The following is an 18,975-nucleotide window of genomic DNA, read 5'->3' on the forward strand; positions in this document are numbered from 1 at the left end:
AATTTCTCCCTGCTGAGGCACTTTTAAGTGCTGCTTCAAGACCTAATCATAAAACCATTAAAAATAACATTTCATGTTAAAAATGCTAGCAGCTGCCAAAGTACCATATACAGCACTTTGCCAGATTATAGATAAACACACACCAAGACCTAGCAACAATGATTAGTAAGTAATTATGTCTCATTACCTTTGTGGTCTTCTTAGGCCAGCTGACCACAGGGACACCCGAAATGGCAAGATTTTGGTCATCATCAGCGTGCTCCTTCAGTATGTTCTGTTGCAAATGAAAAGGCCTTTATTAATCAGAGAAACAGTTCTCCAACCAGAGCGCAGTCTCAGAGAAGACAATACTCCACTCTGATGAGAGTGACAAGATCTCTGCTGACTTGTTACATCTCTGCAAGTTACTTTTGCTTCCAAACTTCCAATTCACACTGAAACTGTTGCACCTGTCATTAAGATCAAAGTTGTAAATTTTCTTGCAAAACAGACAGCAAAATCAGCCACAAATCACCTCAAATATTACAACTTCTTTAAAAATGGTGTGTCCAAAAGACTGGTGTTTTTCCACTGGTATCAGTCTAATACTAATATCACCTCTCCCTTTAAACTGCAGCTCACTAAATCCCAAACGACCCCACCACGCACCACAGTTAACACCTCCTCTCTTCATCAAGTCTACAGAAGGTCTGAGAAGCATCTAGGCTCTGCCACCATTATTTCTGCAGTCACAGGGCACCAAGTGTGTAGTTCAGAGCAATCCTCAGATGCCTGAACAGTCAGGTAAGTCAAGATACAGAAGTGTGCACTGTAACCTTTCCTCTTTTTGCACATGGCAATTCAAGAGCACCGTCATTTCCACTGACGTTCCTTCCACACTGATGGGCAGCGCAGAGCTGTTGTAATCTAGTTCACTTTATGTGATTGGGTAAGGTGTTCAGGTTGCTGAGTATTCACTAGGAAAGGATCTGACTCTTGACACTACAGCATTAAAGAAAAAAGATTGGTCTCCCCTCCCTTCCACCCCCACCAAATCCTTTTGCTTTGATGCACTGTCCTAGAAATTTCATGAGTGGGTTGCACTGGCTTACACAGCTCCTACCACTGTGAATCACTCCCATGACCATATAAACTCAACACAGAGGTGGGGAAGAATCCTTTTTAAGTGTACTCAGTTGTGCAGTTGGGAATAGTCTGTGCTTGCTCCCCATGACTCTCTATGTACTTGCTAACGTAGCTACAAGCCCTTCATTTGGAGTTCAGGTAGCTGAAAAAGACAACAAATGAAAACAAAAACGAGTCGGAAGGAGGATTCTGCTATGCTGCTGAAAACCAAAGCCCAAATAAGCACTAACAGGTTAAAGGGGGAAAAAATGCTCCAAAAAAACCGAACAAGAACTGCAGGTTGGAAATTACATCCTGACAGAATTTAGGAGATAACCCCAGACAATGAAGTTCAATGGTGTTGCTCCCTAGTATACAGACTTCTTGAAAAAAAGCTTAATTAGACAACAACATGCACCAGGCTCTGTCAGTCTCCAGTGTAGAGCTTTAATAATTAAAAATTTCACACACTATACAAAAAGAGCTTAAAATACGGTAATTGTTTTAATAGGAAGCGCAGCTGGAATTCATCTGTAATCACCCAACTAAAGCCCAGAGTACGATGGCATGTTCTATGCCCCAAGAGCCTGAGCAGGCAGACTAGCGACTCAACTAGGGTTTGGATGAGTGTCCCTGGGGCTGGCTTTCCCTCCCTGGAGCTCAGGCAACCTGCTGGATTCAGCCCAATTCCCCAGCCTGTGCTTAAATGAGACAAGCTTTACTAACAGACACTATCGCACCAGCACAGTGCTGCTTCTTTCAGAAACAATCATACCAGGAAGGTTGTTTCTTGATACTGGTTAGTCCAAAAGCAGCACCAACAACCAAAAAAAAAAAAGCAATACCAGTACAAGCCTGGTTTTGTCAGCCCAGCACTGTGGCTGCACTCAGGAGCTTGCATAGGCACAGCCTGGCTGGTGAGGAATAAAACACAGCTTGCCCCAACCTGACTGTGATGGAGAGTCTGTAGCATATCTCCAGCCATATACTCTCTTTGAGTGTAACAGCTAACAACTTTTACATACGGACTAGTCATTAGCAAATTAACTCTTGGCTGAGCTAAGGCTAAGTGAGCGCCTCTTTTCACATTTCCTTTTTATCTTGAAAGGATGATCACTGCATTAACTGAACTGTGACCACATTCTGAAAGTTAGTTTTCATTCCTAAAAATGGAGAGGTCTTTTGTATTCTCATAGCAAACCCAAGATTCTCCAGAACAAGGCAGCAGCTTGAGAACCATACAAACAACGAACAAGTTAATCCCTCTTTACTTTGCTATTCCAAGGTTTGAAATCTTGTAAGACAGAAAACCTTAACATTTCCACTAATGATTGTCAGAGACTCCAAGTTCAATAGAAAGAGGAGTATATTCCAAAAACCTGGCAAGATAACGAAGGTTTCCTGTTATCATATATATCATGTGAAAATATTATCCAAGAAGAGATTTAATACTATGGCAGTTTATCATCTTAGCCAGCTGAAAACAATGGGTATCTCAGCAGCAGAACCATAACCAAGCCACAGCTGTGGTGACTGTAGGGTCAAGTGTCAGTGCACAACAAGCTGGAGGAGGCAGACTTTTTGTTCACCTGCTTAAAAAAAAGAAGATAAAGAAAAAACATGGGGCTGTAGTTAGACAACGTGATGCTCATCCTGCACAAGGCTGCCCAATTCATTACACTTGAAGGCTGTGGTGACAACAGCAGGCATGGAGGAAAGAAACTGATTAAGTATATAAGAATTCAGCTTAGCCATTAATTTCAAAAGCACAGCAAGGAATGACTCCCCTGAACACATTCAGCAGAGGGAGTTTTTTTTCCTCTCATCAGAATGAGAAGGGGGTAAGATCTTTTGGCAAGAAAAAGAAAGAACATATTTCAGTAGATATCATCTGTCTTGCACAAGAATTTTCTCCTGCTGCCAAGGAGTTGCGGATATTTGACAAACTCTGTTCTTCAAACTGAGTTTCTTTTGCCCTAATGGACTTCCACAGACCCTTCTGAAGAAGAGCAGCATTTTTGCTTTGAAGTGGGGAAAATCTGTGGCATTTATTAGCAGGCAGATCTCAGAACCCTCTTCTCCAACAGCAGCAAAGGAATTACCATCCTGCTGGTAACACAACAGAAACGTTGTGTGCTGAAATCAGAGACTGCACACAGACAACTATCAGTGGCAGAGTGTTTAATGTGGGATGCAGACTGTCACAATCAAAGGTCTGCTCAGCTTTACCTGCCCTGTGATGTGGGGTGCAAACTACACCAAGGAGTAAGATGGTTACCTCTATGCTCTTCTTCATGCACAAGTCCATCCCAATTGCATCTTTAATAGACTGACATACTATTTATAATAGATAAACATGAAGTGGAGAAGCTACAGGATGAGACTCTTCCAAACCCCAAGGCCACTATCTAAGTTAAATTACCTCTCAGTGATTTTTTTTCCTCTGCCTCTTCCTCATCAGTGTAGTTACTTCTCTAACAGTTCATCCGCTAATTAATTTTTAAACTGGGAGCCGGAGTTGTTGCACTGTTTCGTATTTCATCTCAGGGCATGTATATATGGAAAACAAGGTATGGCTGCAGGCTGCATGTGCCTCTGACAGTAACACCAAGAGCAAGGATGTGAGGGCAATGGCTGCAGTGTCTTCTGGCTGCTGACCCTGCCAATAGCTACACTGCCAAGCCCGCTGTCCTTCCGCAACCTGGGTCAGCTGAGCACTCTCAGGGAGGGTATGTTTACTGTATAACAATTTCCCCCCACGTTTGCTGCACATACAGCTCACACAGAGCCCATCCGCAGACATTTGGATACAGAGACTATTGCATCTCCTCGGCTGATTGTACAGATGCCATCTGCTCTGGAGTGAACGCTGTTGTCAGTAGAAGCTTCTTTGGTGGTGAACACAGGTCTCATGTGATACACTGCCCATACAGCAGAGCTGCAGCTGACAAGAATTTAATTCCTTGTTTGAGCTGAGGGAAGAACTGACCCGCTCCCCAAGTGAGGCCTGTGTTATGCTCTGCAAATAAGCCTCCCTTGTGCTGCTGCACTCCATCGATCATGATGATAAATGGGTTCTCAATCTGCAGAGGCATTAGCTTGGCACTTCTGGATTGCTGTGTCCCCACTAGATAGTCGCAGTTAGTTAGGAAGCTTAGATGACATGTAAGGAATTTACACAGGCTTAGTTTAGTTCTTAGTCTCCCTTCTCATAAGGAAAATAAATTACTTCAAAGAGTCTCACCTACTTGACATTAAATAGCTGTATATAGCTGTAGTTGTGTTTACCACTAAGAGCAGTAATCCAGTCACCCATCCTTTACTGTATTCTTGCTCAGATGGGAAAGCATGGATTCCTTGCGAGTTACCCTGATTTGCTCTGTGAAACTTCACATCACTGAATAAAACCATTTCCTTTCTCCAGTTTAATGACCCATATCCTGTTTTCCAAAAACATTATCTTATTGAAGCACAAAGACGGACTTGAATGTCATACAGAAAAGTTCCTGAGTATATTTCATTAAGGAATAAAACTGCTACAATAAAGACAGATTTATTTTCTTCAGGAAGAAACCTGTTTAAGACTTTCCAAGCAGAGTAAGAGCTTTCAGACTTTCTGTCAGAGCATGTTCTTGCTATGCTTTTGTTAAAAATAACCCTCAAATGAGTGCACTAAAAGGTACTTTTAATAGGATGCATTATTAATACATCACATGCCCAAAAGTCAGGCTGCCCATGAAATAAACCTTGTGAACACAGCAGAATACAGTCACAGCACATATGTATGAGTTGCCAGAGCTTCTTCTGCAGGATTTCTGCCTCCATTCAGTCACACAGATGACTGGTGCTCTGGATATTCATCAGGGTAAAGTAAAGCTGCCAGGCTACTGCTCACTCTATTGCTACTGTCATCAGCAAAATCCCCACATATTTTCTGTATAAGTTGAAATAGTAGTAGCAAAGTAAGAGGAAATATGATTTACTGGTCAAGTTGATAAACACCATTCCAGAAAAACTGACTGTATTTCTTCCTCTGCCATTATGTCTCTGTGTGACACAGGGCAAATCTTGTTAAATCAAGTTTCCACAGGCAGTCATTAATTGTATATTCCTACTCTTCCTCATGTCTGGCTTGGGATCTAGATGCTAAAGATCAGAACTTTGGTTCTGCAGAAATGATAAGCAATTACAGTTTCAATACCATTAAAACTACCTTTTGTGCCTATTGTTCTTAAATAATGCTAGCTTCTTTGAAAATCACACCTGCGGCATGCAAAACCAGTATCCAGAATTATGGTCACTTTTATCTTAATCTCTTCACACTCTAGTTCCCTACTGGTGCACCAGAGATGATAACAGCTCATCAATTACCACTTATGAAGCACACGCCTACGGTAGTGGTATCACTGGGATCCCCAAGGGAACACTTGTATCACAGTGTTCAGCTGTGGGTCTGAACAGTATGGTGTACCTAACACACACTAAAGAGAAAGGATGGAACAAAATACTGAATAGCCGCATTCTGCACACCAATACAGGAATCCTGCAAGGACCATTACACTAGATGTGTGCTCAAGGGGCTGAAATCAGCCACTTGGCAGCTTTTCCATCAGCATGCTCTGTCCTTTGAAGGTAGAAGCCCTAAACATACACTGATATACTTGCTTTTGATTTTTTTTGTAAGTCAAATAAACTGAATAAAACAAACTTTATGCTTTGATATCACATTGGTTACAAAGAGATGCTTTTGCTCCACTGCACCGTTCTCTACCATGTCAACGAACACAGCAGCAGAAAGGAGTAATGGGTTGTTGCATCCAGGGTTCCAGACCTAGATGGGAATGGGACACACCTTGTCAGTGGCTGCCTCAGACAACGTGCTGATGAGCAAAGAAGGGAAGGCCTGTGCTGCGAGTCCTTGACTCCACCCCTGAGTTGAGAGGAAACGTACTCAAGCAACAATTCATACAAGTACAACTCCCCCTAACTGTCCCAATTCCTTCAGAGCACCCAGCAAGCAGATTATGCAACCATAGGGAGAGTTATGGAGGAAGCAGATTATATGGGCTTTAATTTACTAGTCGCATTGACTCCCATTCTCTGAAAATTAAGAGCCGCCTTATATGTAGGTCAATATTGTAAAAAGGATGGGCAAGAAAGTTCTTTAACAGTTCTTTAGACATTGTTCAAGAAAAGGAAACCTTTTAGAAGGTCTTGCTCTGACTAATCAGTCACAGGCTCACCAAACATACAGAGGTGATTCCAGAGAAAACAATTCTGTAGCATGCATGATGTTTAGATGTGGTCATGGGGTCTTTAACCAGCAGGGAACCATAAATATCCAGATGTTGGGCTACATCTTGATGGTTACAGTGTGTGCTGGCAAGGAAAGAAAGTCTGGAGGCAGGCAGTTATCAAGGGAGACGGAACATCAAGACTGCAACTCTGCAAGATGCACAAAATAAACTGGCAGATGCCCACTAATACCAATTAAAGCACAGTATCACTGAAAAGGGCATGGCTTGTGCCTTTTTCTTAAATGTCTGTTTGCAGTTCTCCATCTCTGTAGTTAGTGAATCCACTGCTCTGGAGAGGAATATAAAAACATACTCCTACACGGTGCTTTAAACCAGATTCACATATGGTATCTTGCCACGTTCTACTAAGATGTCTCACGGTGCACTGGAGTATGTCATCAAAAGAGCATGCACGATCATATTCTAAACATCTGCACTGTTTATTATGCATTGCACCCCTTTCTGGCATTTCAAGAAGGGCTATTTTATTTCTAAGTGACAACTGGTCTGTGCATCAAGCTTGGAAAAGTAATGCTACCATTCCTTCTTCTTTACCACAAATTCAACTCCTGGTCTTGAAGCTTCATTTTGATTTCTGATTAGAAGACAACTGATCACAAAGCAAGCCAGTGAATCTACAGCCACAACTTTGGGCATATGCGTCCACTTTCATATACAGAGTGGCTGATTTTGCAAGAAGAGACTTTCTGAGCTCTTGTGGTTTACCAAAATGAGTGCCGTGTATCACACTTCCAGGCTCCAAGATTGTGGAATATGGTTCCACTGCGCACTGCATATGTTCAGACTTCTTTAACTGGCTTTGAAGCCTTTTCTAAGCAGCTGTTACACTACTTACCCTAAAAAATAAAGGCTCCCCTTTTACCATATAAACATGTATTTTTCCCCTCAGACTGTTGCTTACACAGCTCTTGTGTAAAGAGCATATGTAGCTGAAGAATCACACTGTACACAGAAACAGCACAAAACCAGTAGTCCAAACACAAGACCATGAATCAGTACTCACAGTTCCAAATCAGGCCAAATTGCCATAGTACCGGACATGGAGGACGGGGTGACAATTTTAGCCTTGTTTGAAAAATTCCAGCAAAATTGCAAGAGTATGCTGCTCTCAGCTTTGTTAAACAAAATAATTAATATGCCTGGTTTATACAATGTGAAAACAAGACACAGAAGAGCTAAGCCAGTAGTCGAAAGGGATACTACAGATCAGAGGCAGGGCTGAAACTAGAAGCAACAAGGTCATACTGGTCTTCAGGAGGAATTTATCCCCAAGTCAGATGGGGTACCACTTCCAGTATACTAAACATATAAAGAGAACTTCTGTCACTACTGAATGTTCACTCCTCACACCATCTCCAAAAACAGTGTATTGTACCAGCGGAGAATAATTATCAACCTATAGAGGGCAATGGAGGAAAGGAAAATGAAGAAGGTGAAAGAAAAAAAAAAAAAACCAACTGAAAACATCAGACAATACATCTTCTAAATTACAATCAAGTATTTACATTTTGTTTGTGTCACTTAATAAGGTATACTCCAGAAAGACACTAGACCACAAAAAGGGCAGATTAAGACTATAAACAGACTTTTTGAGGCACAATATTTACACTAGGACATAACAGGTGCGGAACTATGAGAGGATTTAAACTTTTGGCCACTACTGCTACAGTCAGATAGGATTGCATCAATTAAATCAGACTGCAAACAGCCACCTCCTCAGAGCAGACATGGCTTTTGTTAGAGGCATAATCTCCCTCTCTGTGGCATACCAGGCTGATATGAACTGGTCACTACACACAAGCTGCCATCCCTCTGCTGCAGAGCTTTGCTTTATGATTTCCTGCTGTCTTCTGTGCCCACAGAATACAGTTTGTGTGGATCAACAAGCTATCACACCCACCTTCATGTCCTCTAGGAGAGCCTGCGGATCTTCAATGCCTTCTGGAACACACTTCTTGTTCTCTGGGAGAGATTCAAGCTTTTCCACCAGGGCTTTTAAACCCTTCAGTTCAAATTCCGTGAGGTGAGTCCATTTGGTTGAAACTTCCGTAGCTGGAGACCCCGTTGGTGTTTTGGGATAGTCCGTGGGGGTCGTTGATTTTACACTGTCATCCGACTCATTTGACAAAGTTCTTTTTAGGTACCTCATTACTGTGGCTTTTTGTTTTCTTCCTGCACCTTCTTTCCCTTCTGAGTGTGTGCTGTTGGGTGAGGAGGAGCCATCCACCAAGGATTTGGAGTTCTTATCCAAGCTGTCATCCTTCTCCTCCTGGATATGGGCATCACAAGATTCTTCATCCATGTCTAACCACGAATCTGAGGAATAGCTGTCTGTGCTGCGTTTTCTTTTTGCATCTGAAAGTTAGAAAAAAGAATGCGAAAGTTTTACCCAATGTAACTCTTAAACATCTCTCTACCACTGGGGCTACATGCTGCCTATTTAAAAGCGCACTGGATAATGCCTAGTGAGTAAATGACAGGAATGGGCTTTATTCAGCTGATTTTTAATTTGGGGGGGTTGTTTGTTTGTTATAACACTGGTTTTCATTAACATCTACTCGTTCAAATGACTGGGAAACATTTAGGGAAAAATTATGCTTTCTTCAAAGCTTCAGTCCTCTATGCCTTCAATTAAGAGTAGGCAGAGCTCTTAAGTCACACACAATTAATTTTCCCACAAATCCAAAAGAGACCAGATTCAGCAGCCCTACAGCTTTAAGAGGAGAGTTAGCGCAGAAAGAAGAGGGGAAAAATGATGGGAGAAAGCACATTAAAATGCTGTACATCATCATTCTTCCAGAAATTCTGCACAGCATAAAATCAACTTCTTAATACTTTTCCTCTTTGCAAGCAGTGTTGGGAAAACAGGAACCCCCACTTGTTACTGCATGAATCTCATTGCTCTCCTTAGACAGTGGATTACTATTATGCTTATTTTATAGACAAGAAGCCTAAACACACTGAGAAATGCAGGGACTGCCACAGAGTTACATGATACTGTTTTTCTTAATGCCATCCCTAATACATTCTAGGTACTCCTCAGGAAAACTTAAAGGCAAGTTTCTGAGTCTGAAGGACTACTAATCTTAGTTTTATATTAAGTTTCTCCCTAAAAACCCTGTTACCCAACTCCATGCAATCAAGCAGTGAAAGTAATGTAAGAATACTAGTGGCCAAGGTTCCCTAAAGCACACATCTTTTCTTATTTATTAGACACAATTTCCTTTACTAAGTGAACAAGATTGAAAGCAGGCTAGCAACAGCAGGAATGTCTGTGGAAAATACGGTTAACGCTGGCAACACCCGGTTCAGTCAATGTGAATTTTAATACTGGCTGAAACGGGTATGAGATCAAGCTGCAAACAAAAACACTTTGCGAAGGAAACAGAAGTCATACAGAAAAAGCGGGTGAACAATTAATGAAAAGTTCCTTTCACAGCTTTCATGCTTGCAGTGCAGTAGCTTTGGATTAGGACAATGTGAATCATGCTTAAGGAAGGATTAAACGGACATTAGCGAAAAAGCTCAGCATCCGGTTGTTTAACAGCGTGGTTCAAAACAAATGGTGAAACCCAGTTCCAAGCTGGCAAATTCACCCTTATCACAGTGAAGCTCCTTGTCTCTTGCATCGTCTTATACCATCTTCTTGTAAAATATACATATTACTTTTTAGCTAGGTAACAAAGATGCAACAGGCAGTGGCAGAGTAACTGTCTGAGGGCAGCTTGTCTAGCTGCTTAGCTTTGCAGTTTCAAATAAAACCTCTGTAAGGCCGCATGCACCTCTGCGTGTTAAGTGTCCAAGAGATACCACTTGGCCACTTTATACTTCTCAGGGCAAGTGTGCTGTTGCTGTAGTGTCTGCAAAAAACAAAGTATGTCTGTCCAGCCTACTCCTTCAGCCATATTTGCATTCTTCCTCAGAACCAAAATGGCCATAAAATTACTCCTTAAAGACACATTTAAGCTGAAATGCCTGTGAAAAGATGGCAGTCACAAAAAGTACCAGCTACCAGCAAGGCTGGTCACAGACAAATCCAGCTCCAGCCACAGCGCAGGGTAACCTCCTCCCTGCACCCCTCCAAAGAAGCTTCACCGTGAAGAAGTAGAGCGCAGTTTATTTTGTGTGCCGAGGTGGTGGCATGCAACGCTCCAAAGCAGCTCCTCCTCTCTGGTCTGTGCTAATACACCCCCATACTTCTCTTAGAAAAACAAACAGGATTAGAAAATATCTTAACCAGAACATTTAAAAACCACCAGGTTATCCAGTTTTTCTTTAATACTGTTTTTTTCCTTTGTCCACAGTAGCTAGCACACTTACCCACCTCAAAGGGCTATATAATCAGCTTATGTCATTCTCCCATTTTACAGCCGAGGAAACAGATGCTTGGGAGAAAGCATGATTTGCTCGATGTCACACACCCATCTAGGGAAAAACCAGGAATCAGAATCCAGGCTCTTGGATCCAGGGCTAGAGCCCCTTCTCTAAGCCACACTGTCTGGATGAGCTATGTTACACTGACTGAAGCATAAAAGCCTGACCCAGATGGGAGAAGATGCCAGTGATAAAACAAGAAGGTACACATCCCTAAGCTGCCAGGACAGCACCATTAACAGAAATTGGTATAAATCCACATGAAGAAAATTATGTTTCTGTCTTCCTATGCTGTGACTCTGCTGAACAGGAACTAATGGCTGTAACTGGGGCAAATCACAAGCGTAGATAAGGCCTAAAGAAAAAGAGAGATATCACATTATGGAGGTGTGAATTATTTACTCCAAGTAACACTCTGGTGGTGCCAAGAGAAAACAGCCTTCCAGAGAGATCTCCACTTTTTGTCTCTTGCTCTAACCTACAGAAACAAAAGGCAAGAGAGCAGTGGAACACCACAGCATAGTGGGGGCCTATTCCCATCAGAAACAAGCACATGGGAGGCCAGCAACTCTGTTCTGCCAGCTGCCACCTCCTCCCTACCACCAGCTGTCTGCACAAGAAAGACCCTGCTGTGCCAGCTACACCTGGGTATGGACAGACAAAACCCAATCCAAATCTAACCTCAAAATGAACCATCACAAAACAAGTGCCCTGTGGCCTGTTCTCTGCAAGCCTGGCAGTTACAGGATGCCTTGCTTAACTTTACCTTTGGGGACAGGGCTTGCCGTTAAGCTCAAGTGTATCAGTCTGTTCTGGAGCACTAGGGGATTACAGTACTGTTGCACCATCAGATTAAGAGCAGACTGCTTTCAAAAAACTGTATGCTACTGCTGCTAATTAAAAAAAAAAAAAGCGGCCAAGAGAATCAATAATGGAAGTGCAACTTCAAGGTGAGGAAGGTTCAATTTTGTGTTTTCAAGTGTTTGTTGTAATGCAACTTCTCATGATTTTTATTTATTCATTTTAATGAAAACAGTATCTGACAGAGTTACTATGCGGTGAGTTGAGGCCCTCATAAACGTAACCTGCATGTACTTTGTCAAGAAGTGCATTTTAAGCACTGTGTTACCAGGGTTCCACTGACTTTTGATGTCTTTGGTTTATAAAGTCTCTCCATGGAAAAGAGCTCCTGCTAAGTGCAACTGTGGTTTCTTCTTCCGAGTCAATGCACCAGCCAACACCAGGTTACAACTCCAGTTTCAGAGTGGTTATCCAGTCTGGGCTCCCATATGAATGAATTAGTGAAAAAACACCTTCAACCCTGTCTCCATCTCAAAGCAAATAAAACCAGCTCAATCAAACCAGTCAGTGATGTAACTCCATGAAAAGGAGCAGCAGCACAGGCTTGACCACAGGACAAAGCTAGAAATATCCTTTTTTCTATAGCAGTTCCCTGTGGTTCTGGGTAAATCGCTTAACTCTCCCCACAGTTAGCCACTTGTACAAGAAGGATAATTATACACAGCTTCTTTCCTTGCCGAAAACAAAGTTGCTGTATTACAGAACTTAAAAGAAAGGGAAGGGGGCGAGGTATAATTATGAAATCTTTCTAAACTCTTTTGAACAGTCCAGCATGTAATATCTATTTGCCATTCCCAGCTCCAAACCCTGACACTGTAACTTGGCAGTAGCAATTGCTATTGGTCTGCTAAAGACAGCAATGTCATTTTTATTAGCAGCAAAAAACCTGAGCATACTGGAATTGTATCATTGCACAGAGCACCCCACACAGAAATCACTCCGTACAGTCTAGTGTCTGTCTATCATAAGCAAATCTATCTGTCCCCTGAGAAGAAGTGGGGGGGGGAGGGGGGCAGAGACGGGGATACATGGCTCCTTCACCATGCCAGAGGGCATGTATCTTCTTCACCCATCAGGCTTAACATACCAGTTAGAGCCATCCTGTTAAAATTTTAGCAAAGGGAATCTTAAAAAGCTGCAGGCTACAGAGAAAGCGTATTTCTGATAGCCCAGTATCTTCTCCCAATTACTCTTTGTCAGCTCACTCTCAAGATACATATCTCACTGAAGGTCAACTGTGGTTGAAAACATCCAGTACAGACTCATTCATGATAAGAGTGAAAATAATGAAGACACATCCATCCCAAAACCATGCATGTTCAAATCTAGTAGGAAACCCAAATAGGATCCCTTTCTGATTTCAGCTGGCAGGACAAATGTCACAGTTGAGAGGGACAAGGAAAGGCGCGGGGGGGTGGGTGCGGGTGGGAAGAAAGAGAGCTTGTGTGCTTTTACAGCAGCCTGTGATTACTGTCATGTCATCATTCCCCTGAGTGTTTGCCCTTCTGCAGAAGAGATCTGAGAAAGAACAGTCTTACACACTAACTAGGAGGCAACTGCCTGAAAACTCATTCTGGGCGTGAAGAATGGGAAAGGAAGCCACGGTCATCATCTTCCAACTCATTTAGAAGTGCAGACATTTTTATTTAGGTAGCGGGAAGACTCAAGGTTTTAGTCTTGCCTACACTGAGGTGGGTGAAGTTCTGTTACTTGAGCTACTTAGAAAACAGAAATACAAAGAACAACGTAAGCTGCTATACTAGCATACAACTATTGGGACAGAGGTATCGCAACACAACCACAGCAATACATTTTCATGAGTAGGCAATGTACTCTGAATCTAGCGACCTTCACATAAAAGCAAATAAATACTATGTAATCAAAACATGGTAGTCTAGAGACTAATGAGAAGTCTAAAGACATCCTTAAAAACACAATTGCTGATGAACTCCGCTTTCTGTGTTCTCCAAAGATGTTCTAGATCACCACAGTCATCTCCCTGTTTTGCACAGAACAGAATCTCTACTAATCCTGTGAGAACTACCACCTTGTGAAACCCAGAGACCACAAGCAGTGTCCTGTGCTCTCTCTGGTGATGTCCTCCTTGGCTAATAATCAATTGTGGCTTCTCTGCTTCTGAGAGCCAGTAAGACCACTGTCTTAGAAGGCATGCAAGAAAGCCACACAACTCAAGGATGAAAAATAGCAAATCCTAGCACCCAAAAGGAAAGTAAACTTTTAGAACAAATCACATCAAAGAGATTATTTTACAAAAATATGAAGATTATTCAAGATAAATTTCTGAAAACGAATACAAGGATATGAAGAATTTTTTTCTTAAATCAAGGACAGAAAACAAATGTATTGAGGGGTCTGCAGAGAAGTTAAGTACTTTGTTTCATTACTCTTTAAGGAGAATAATGGGAAATTACTATGTCAAGGGACACTCATGGGAAATCAAGAAATTGCTTCCAGATAGAGAAGTCTCTAAGGATGAGACAATTTAAGGACCTTAGCAGTTCTGAAGAAAAGCTTAAAAACAAAATGGTGGGGTTTTGAAACACTGCCCTCATTTGGATATCCTATCCCACATCAGGTGAATGATATTAAAATATGGACAACGCAGAACAAACAAGTGTAATTCAAGGATTACATTTTGTAGAGATGTGAGTCAAGAGGCTGGACGCTAAGACCAGTTAAAAGAAAAGACGAGGAAGTATTTGAAACAGTATTATGCAGAACAAAGCAGAACAGCTTTGTAAAGGGAAATAATGTACCTTTACTCCTTTGAACTTAGCAAATGCCAAAGTGAAAGATCCAGTAGATACAGTAGATCTTGGCTTCTGAACCACAATCTCCAGCTAAATAATTATTTTAAGGTTAAGATTCTGCCAAGAAATAAAAAGCAAGTTTCTGACAAAAAAAAAAAAAAGTATACATCTGTTTCTCCTGGAGAGAAAGGCCCTGCATGTCAGTGTCAGAGATTTTATCAACATGCTAATACTCTGAAGTCAAGAGATAGCAGGCAGGTGGATGAACTACACACTGTCAGTAGATATCACTTTGGTAAGCTGAAAGTACCAAGCCATTCAAGATAGTTACAACAGCTCCAGATCTGCCCAGCCAGACACTCCCAGCACCTACCTCAACTTGGCACCCGCAGCCATGCAGTAGGGCTGCAAGTCAGATCAGCTCAATCCTACCGATAACAAATATATTCATTTTTCCATAGGGTTAATTTTCAGTCAGATCACTGAACTGATTCAGCTCACAGGGCAGCTGCACAACATCTAGAGTCCATGAAACAGAATAGTCTTCTGAAAGCAGCATGTTTCTCACAGTAATTTGGAAAGAACTTAAGACCATGCCCAAACAACAGCAAAGCAGTTTCATATTCACTTTCCACTAGGCCAGCAACTGAAGCCACCACAGGAGACAAGACCCTGACCATGTCACCACCAAACCACTTTCCAAACAGCTAGGCTCCTTTTCCTGATGCCTTTGTAGCTGGCGCTCTTTGGGCATGCAAAACAATCCTCTTCCCTTTAGACAACGGACATCTATGTTCCCAGTGTGCTTCTATATGATGTGAGTATCTCTCAGCTAGTAATTGGACTGAGGCACATTTTGTGGGGATCACCAAACCATTATCAGTAATGACTGAGTTGGGCGGGAATTCACACTGGTGATTTAGCGGGAAAAAGTCCCATCTCAATATCCTGAACCATCCACTCTCCACACCTAATTTGTTCCAAAACCACACCTCAGCAATCTGGGCACCCCCACCCTGCCCACAGAACAAGCCTCTTTCATGCCAGTGGTTCAGACAACAGGAGGTTGTTCCTTATTTTCTAGTTATCAGAATGTTGTCACTGCTTTACAAAGAGTTGATCCAAAGGGCTAACTTGTCCTTTCCTCTAGGACAATCTTACATAATGAGAAAAATTCCTCCACACAGAGTTCCTGCTTAACTAACCCTTCTGATCAGGGTCTCACAGAGCTAAGAAGAGACACAAAATGTGAAGCACCCAAATTCCCAGTGACTCCAAAAAATTTCCCTGGCCTCACTACACAATTAGCTTCCTCGAGTTATTCTTGGTCAGTAAAACTCACTGGAGAGTGACACCTGCCCATAACTTCTTCAATCCCTTCTACTAAAATTATGCTAGTAGGTGATCATTTCCCTGCTCTGTCCAGAACCCAGGGCAGTTCCAACCATGCCAGGTTCACTCCAAGTGCCAACTCAGGGAGCAGGAGGCACAGACCTTGCTCCTCCTCCAACTTAACATGTTCAGATTTAGCTGGTGCTTGTGCTACTTTCAGCCATTCTGCGCTTAAAAGCAGGGAGGTAACATGGCCTGCTGTCTTGTCCCATTAAAGGGGGGAAAACAGAGGACGGTTCAGCAAAACAACTGGAATCCTCACACACTGATGTAAAGCTCATATCAGTGCCAAGGTAACACCTTCCTGCTTCAGGCACATCTATTTGTCTCTGCTATGGTCCATTTTCAGCTATTGTAAAGGTTTCTTTGACCTCCCTACACTTAGGTTATAGATCATGTAGATTTGTGTAGATGTTTACTTGGTTTTGTTATTCTGCAGAACCAGAAGTCAGTCACCAGAGAGAACTAAAGTAGAGATTAAAGAAAAAAAGAGAAAGAAGCCAGGTTTAGTGACCATAACGCATTCTGTAGAGGAGACGGTCCATAAAAGGACTAAATATCCATCTCACCAGAGCAACGTTGCAACGCACACATTTCTGGCTACTAAGGTACTGTGCCAAACACAGCAGTAAATCCTCAACTGTTTGGCAGATCACCTCAACAGAAACATTACTGAAACCAAGGAACAAACGCATCAAAAATTATTTTTCTGGGATCCACTCGCTAAGGGAACACTCAATAAATATAATTTGAAGTAGGCTGGTACTTCATGGAAATGCTTAAGAGTCAAAACATTCCCCACCCCAAAATAAAGAAACAGTTCATTAGAATGTCTACAGTTCTCCAAATCAATTTATAACCCGCTTTGTAGAAACCAAAGCAGTAAATAGCCTAAGGTGCTAGCATCAGTTCTGAATATGCACTCAAAGGATTCACTCACCAATTAACATTGATTCTTTCTGGTACTCTTTGCTGAGGTGGCAGCGCTGGGTCACACAGGACACGTATCTCTCCAGAACATACCAGCACATTTCATAGTAGAAAGGATAACGGAATTTGGCATGCACCTGAAAGCAAGATCAAGACTGTCAGTCCATGGGGAAAGAAAAGAAGTTTGCAGCACAAGGGCCAGTCATCATTCTCATCATGTTATCAAGAGCACAAACAGTATGCAGGAGGGGGAGGGGAGAGAGGGTGGGAGCCGAGTGAGATGTATGCCTTCAGCATACAAAATGAGGAGACTGCCTGCCTGCCTGCCATGATAGCATCATTTCTTGGTTCACTAATTTGTATCCTCTTGGGGTGGTGGGAGAGGAAAGGGTTTGTGTTCTTGTGAAATCATGAAACTGATGGATGGCCCCTACGGTATTATTTACCTACTGTATAAACATAGGGTGGTCACATACAGATGTTAGTCACTAAAACTCAAGTTAAAATAAAGGTGGGGTTTTTTTATTTTTATTTATTTTTTATTTTATTTCCTAAACACTATTTTTTTCTCAAAATGGCAATATTACCTAAAATGAGTCAAGCAGAAAATGCAACTTTTTCAATTATGGTCTTCACAACAATTTGATTAAACAAATGAACACACAAATTCTTAATTATTGATAATTACATGTTAAAAGTAAAAACCCCTCATGTGGTTTACACTTAGTATTTTGGTAGCAAGTTAGCTTTTGCCACAAACAGAACAGAAAAGCAGGATTTTGACAAAAGATCCTGTCAAGCTGTTACTTTTTCTTACATCTCAGACCTGTTGTTCTCACACAAAAAGCTTACGCTCCAACACTATTTGTGTGATTATTTCAGATTCAAAAGAAAACAAAGTGGGTTTCCTTCCTTTTCAGCATAGTTTTCTATCTATGGGAGGTTACTGGAGGTTACCAAAGAAGAATCTGGGAAGCTCCTAAAATGCAGGAACGCATGTATTTTTATTCTGATTTGTAAAAATGGATGCCACGCATCTTGCATGCACTTGTACTTACACTGTACACTTCTTTCTCCTGGTGGCACAGAAATTTGCATTTTGCAGGCTTGCATGCATGCATTGCACTGGGATTATAGGAACTGCTTTAAGACATTCTATGCATATTAACAGCTCACCTAGCCAAGAGGTGTCCACCCACTTTTAATGAAAAACTGAACTGCATCAGAAAGGAGCATTATCTTAGGAAGCTCATTTTGAAAAAAACAAAAGCTCACCCCACCTCAGATCACTCAAACCCCCAAAGTCTAAACAGAACTGCTAACCCAGCACCTGAAAACTCAGATTCAGCTCTGCAAAGCAGGCACTGTCGAAACATGTGTGATGATAAAAGCATCCACTTGAGCACAGCAGTGACTTACTAGAATGCCTGTATTTGAAAACTGTCCCCAAGGTGGACAGTCAAAGAACTTGCCTGTGTTTCCAGGGCACAGGAAATGCAAATGCTTTTAGCAGTAAAACAAAATGTAACAAAGGGAAAATATACTGTATTGCCCCACTAAACATATCACAGTGTACAATTTAAATACTCCATGGCAATTCCTGAAAGTTAAGATCTCTTAAATTCAACACAAATGTAGCTGGCAAATCTGAACTGTATGTTGCTATGGGTCATGCATCCAGCCATGCCGCACCTTTTCAAATGTTTCCCTGTGTCATTACAAAGCACACATACCAAAAAGAAGAAAAACAAAAACGAAAGAAGGCAAAAACCAACCAACCAACATCCCCCTAAATGTGATAACATTTAACCCCAGGGCCTTTCTGCATCGGGAGAAGATTTTTCCTTTGGTTTAGTTATTTGTCATAAAGAAGAGATCAAGTCACTTATCACTATTATGGAACACAGGGGAAATTAGCCATGCTAAAATATACGCTAATAAAGGAACTCAAATTTTTCCAAGAGAGCACTGCAGGAAACAAAATTTGCAAAGAATTGACTTACAAACAGGAAGCCGCCTTCCACCCCTCAGCCTTCAAAAGGTTTTCAGCCACATGCCTGGGAATATTAAAGACATCATTGCTCAACATTTGTTGACAGATTCTGAGCTTCACCAAATTTAGTTGTTACCAATGTTAATTCAATGTGAAAGACAAGGCAGTAATGCATGCAGTGCTCCCATTATGTATATCAATCTTTAATATTCAATTTGAGTTCCTAATTGCC

General features: G+C 41.7%; 1 protein-coding gene across 10 annotated transcripts in view; it reads right to left on the reverse strand.

Annotated features, from left to right (window-relative positions):
• KDM2B (lysine demethylase 2B) overlaps positions 1 to 18,975 on the reverse strand; it is a 125,910-nt gene that overhangs the window by 40,724 nt on the left and 66,211 nt on the right. For all 10 annotated transcript variants that reach the window (XM_037375452.1, XM_037375457.1, XM_037375451.1 and 7 more), the window contains 3 exons: positions 16,761 to 16,887; positions 8,323 to 8,777; positions 188 to 274 (listed from right to left, as the gene is read on the reverse strand). In XM_037375452.1, the coding sequence (XP_037231349.1) occupies positions 188 to 274; positions 8,323 to 8,777; positions 16,761 to 16,887 (669 nt within the window). The remainder of the gene's footprint in view (positions 1 to 187; positions 275 to 8,322; positions 8,778 to 16,760; positions 16,888 to 18,975) is intronic.

Source organism: Falco rusticolus, chromosome 1, assembly GCF_015220075.1.
Source record: "Falco rusticolus isolate bFalRus1 chromosome 1, bFalRus1.pri, whole genome shotgun sequence".
Taxonomy (NCBI): domain Eukaryota; kingdom Metazoa; phylum Chordata; class Aves; order Falconiformes; family Falconidae; genus Falco; species Falco rusticolus.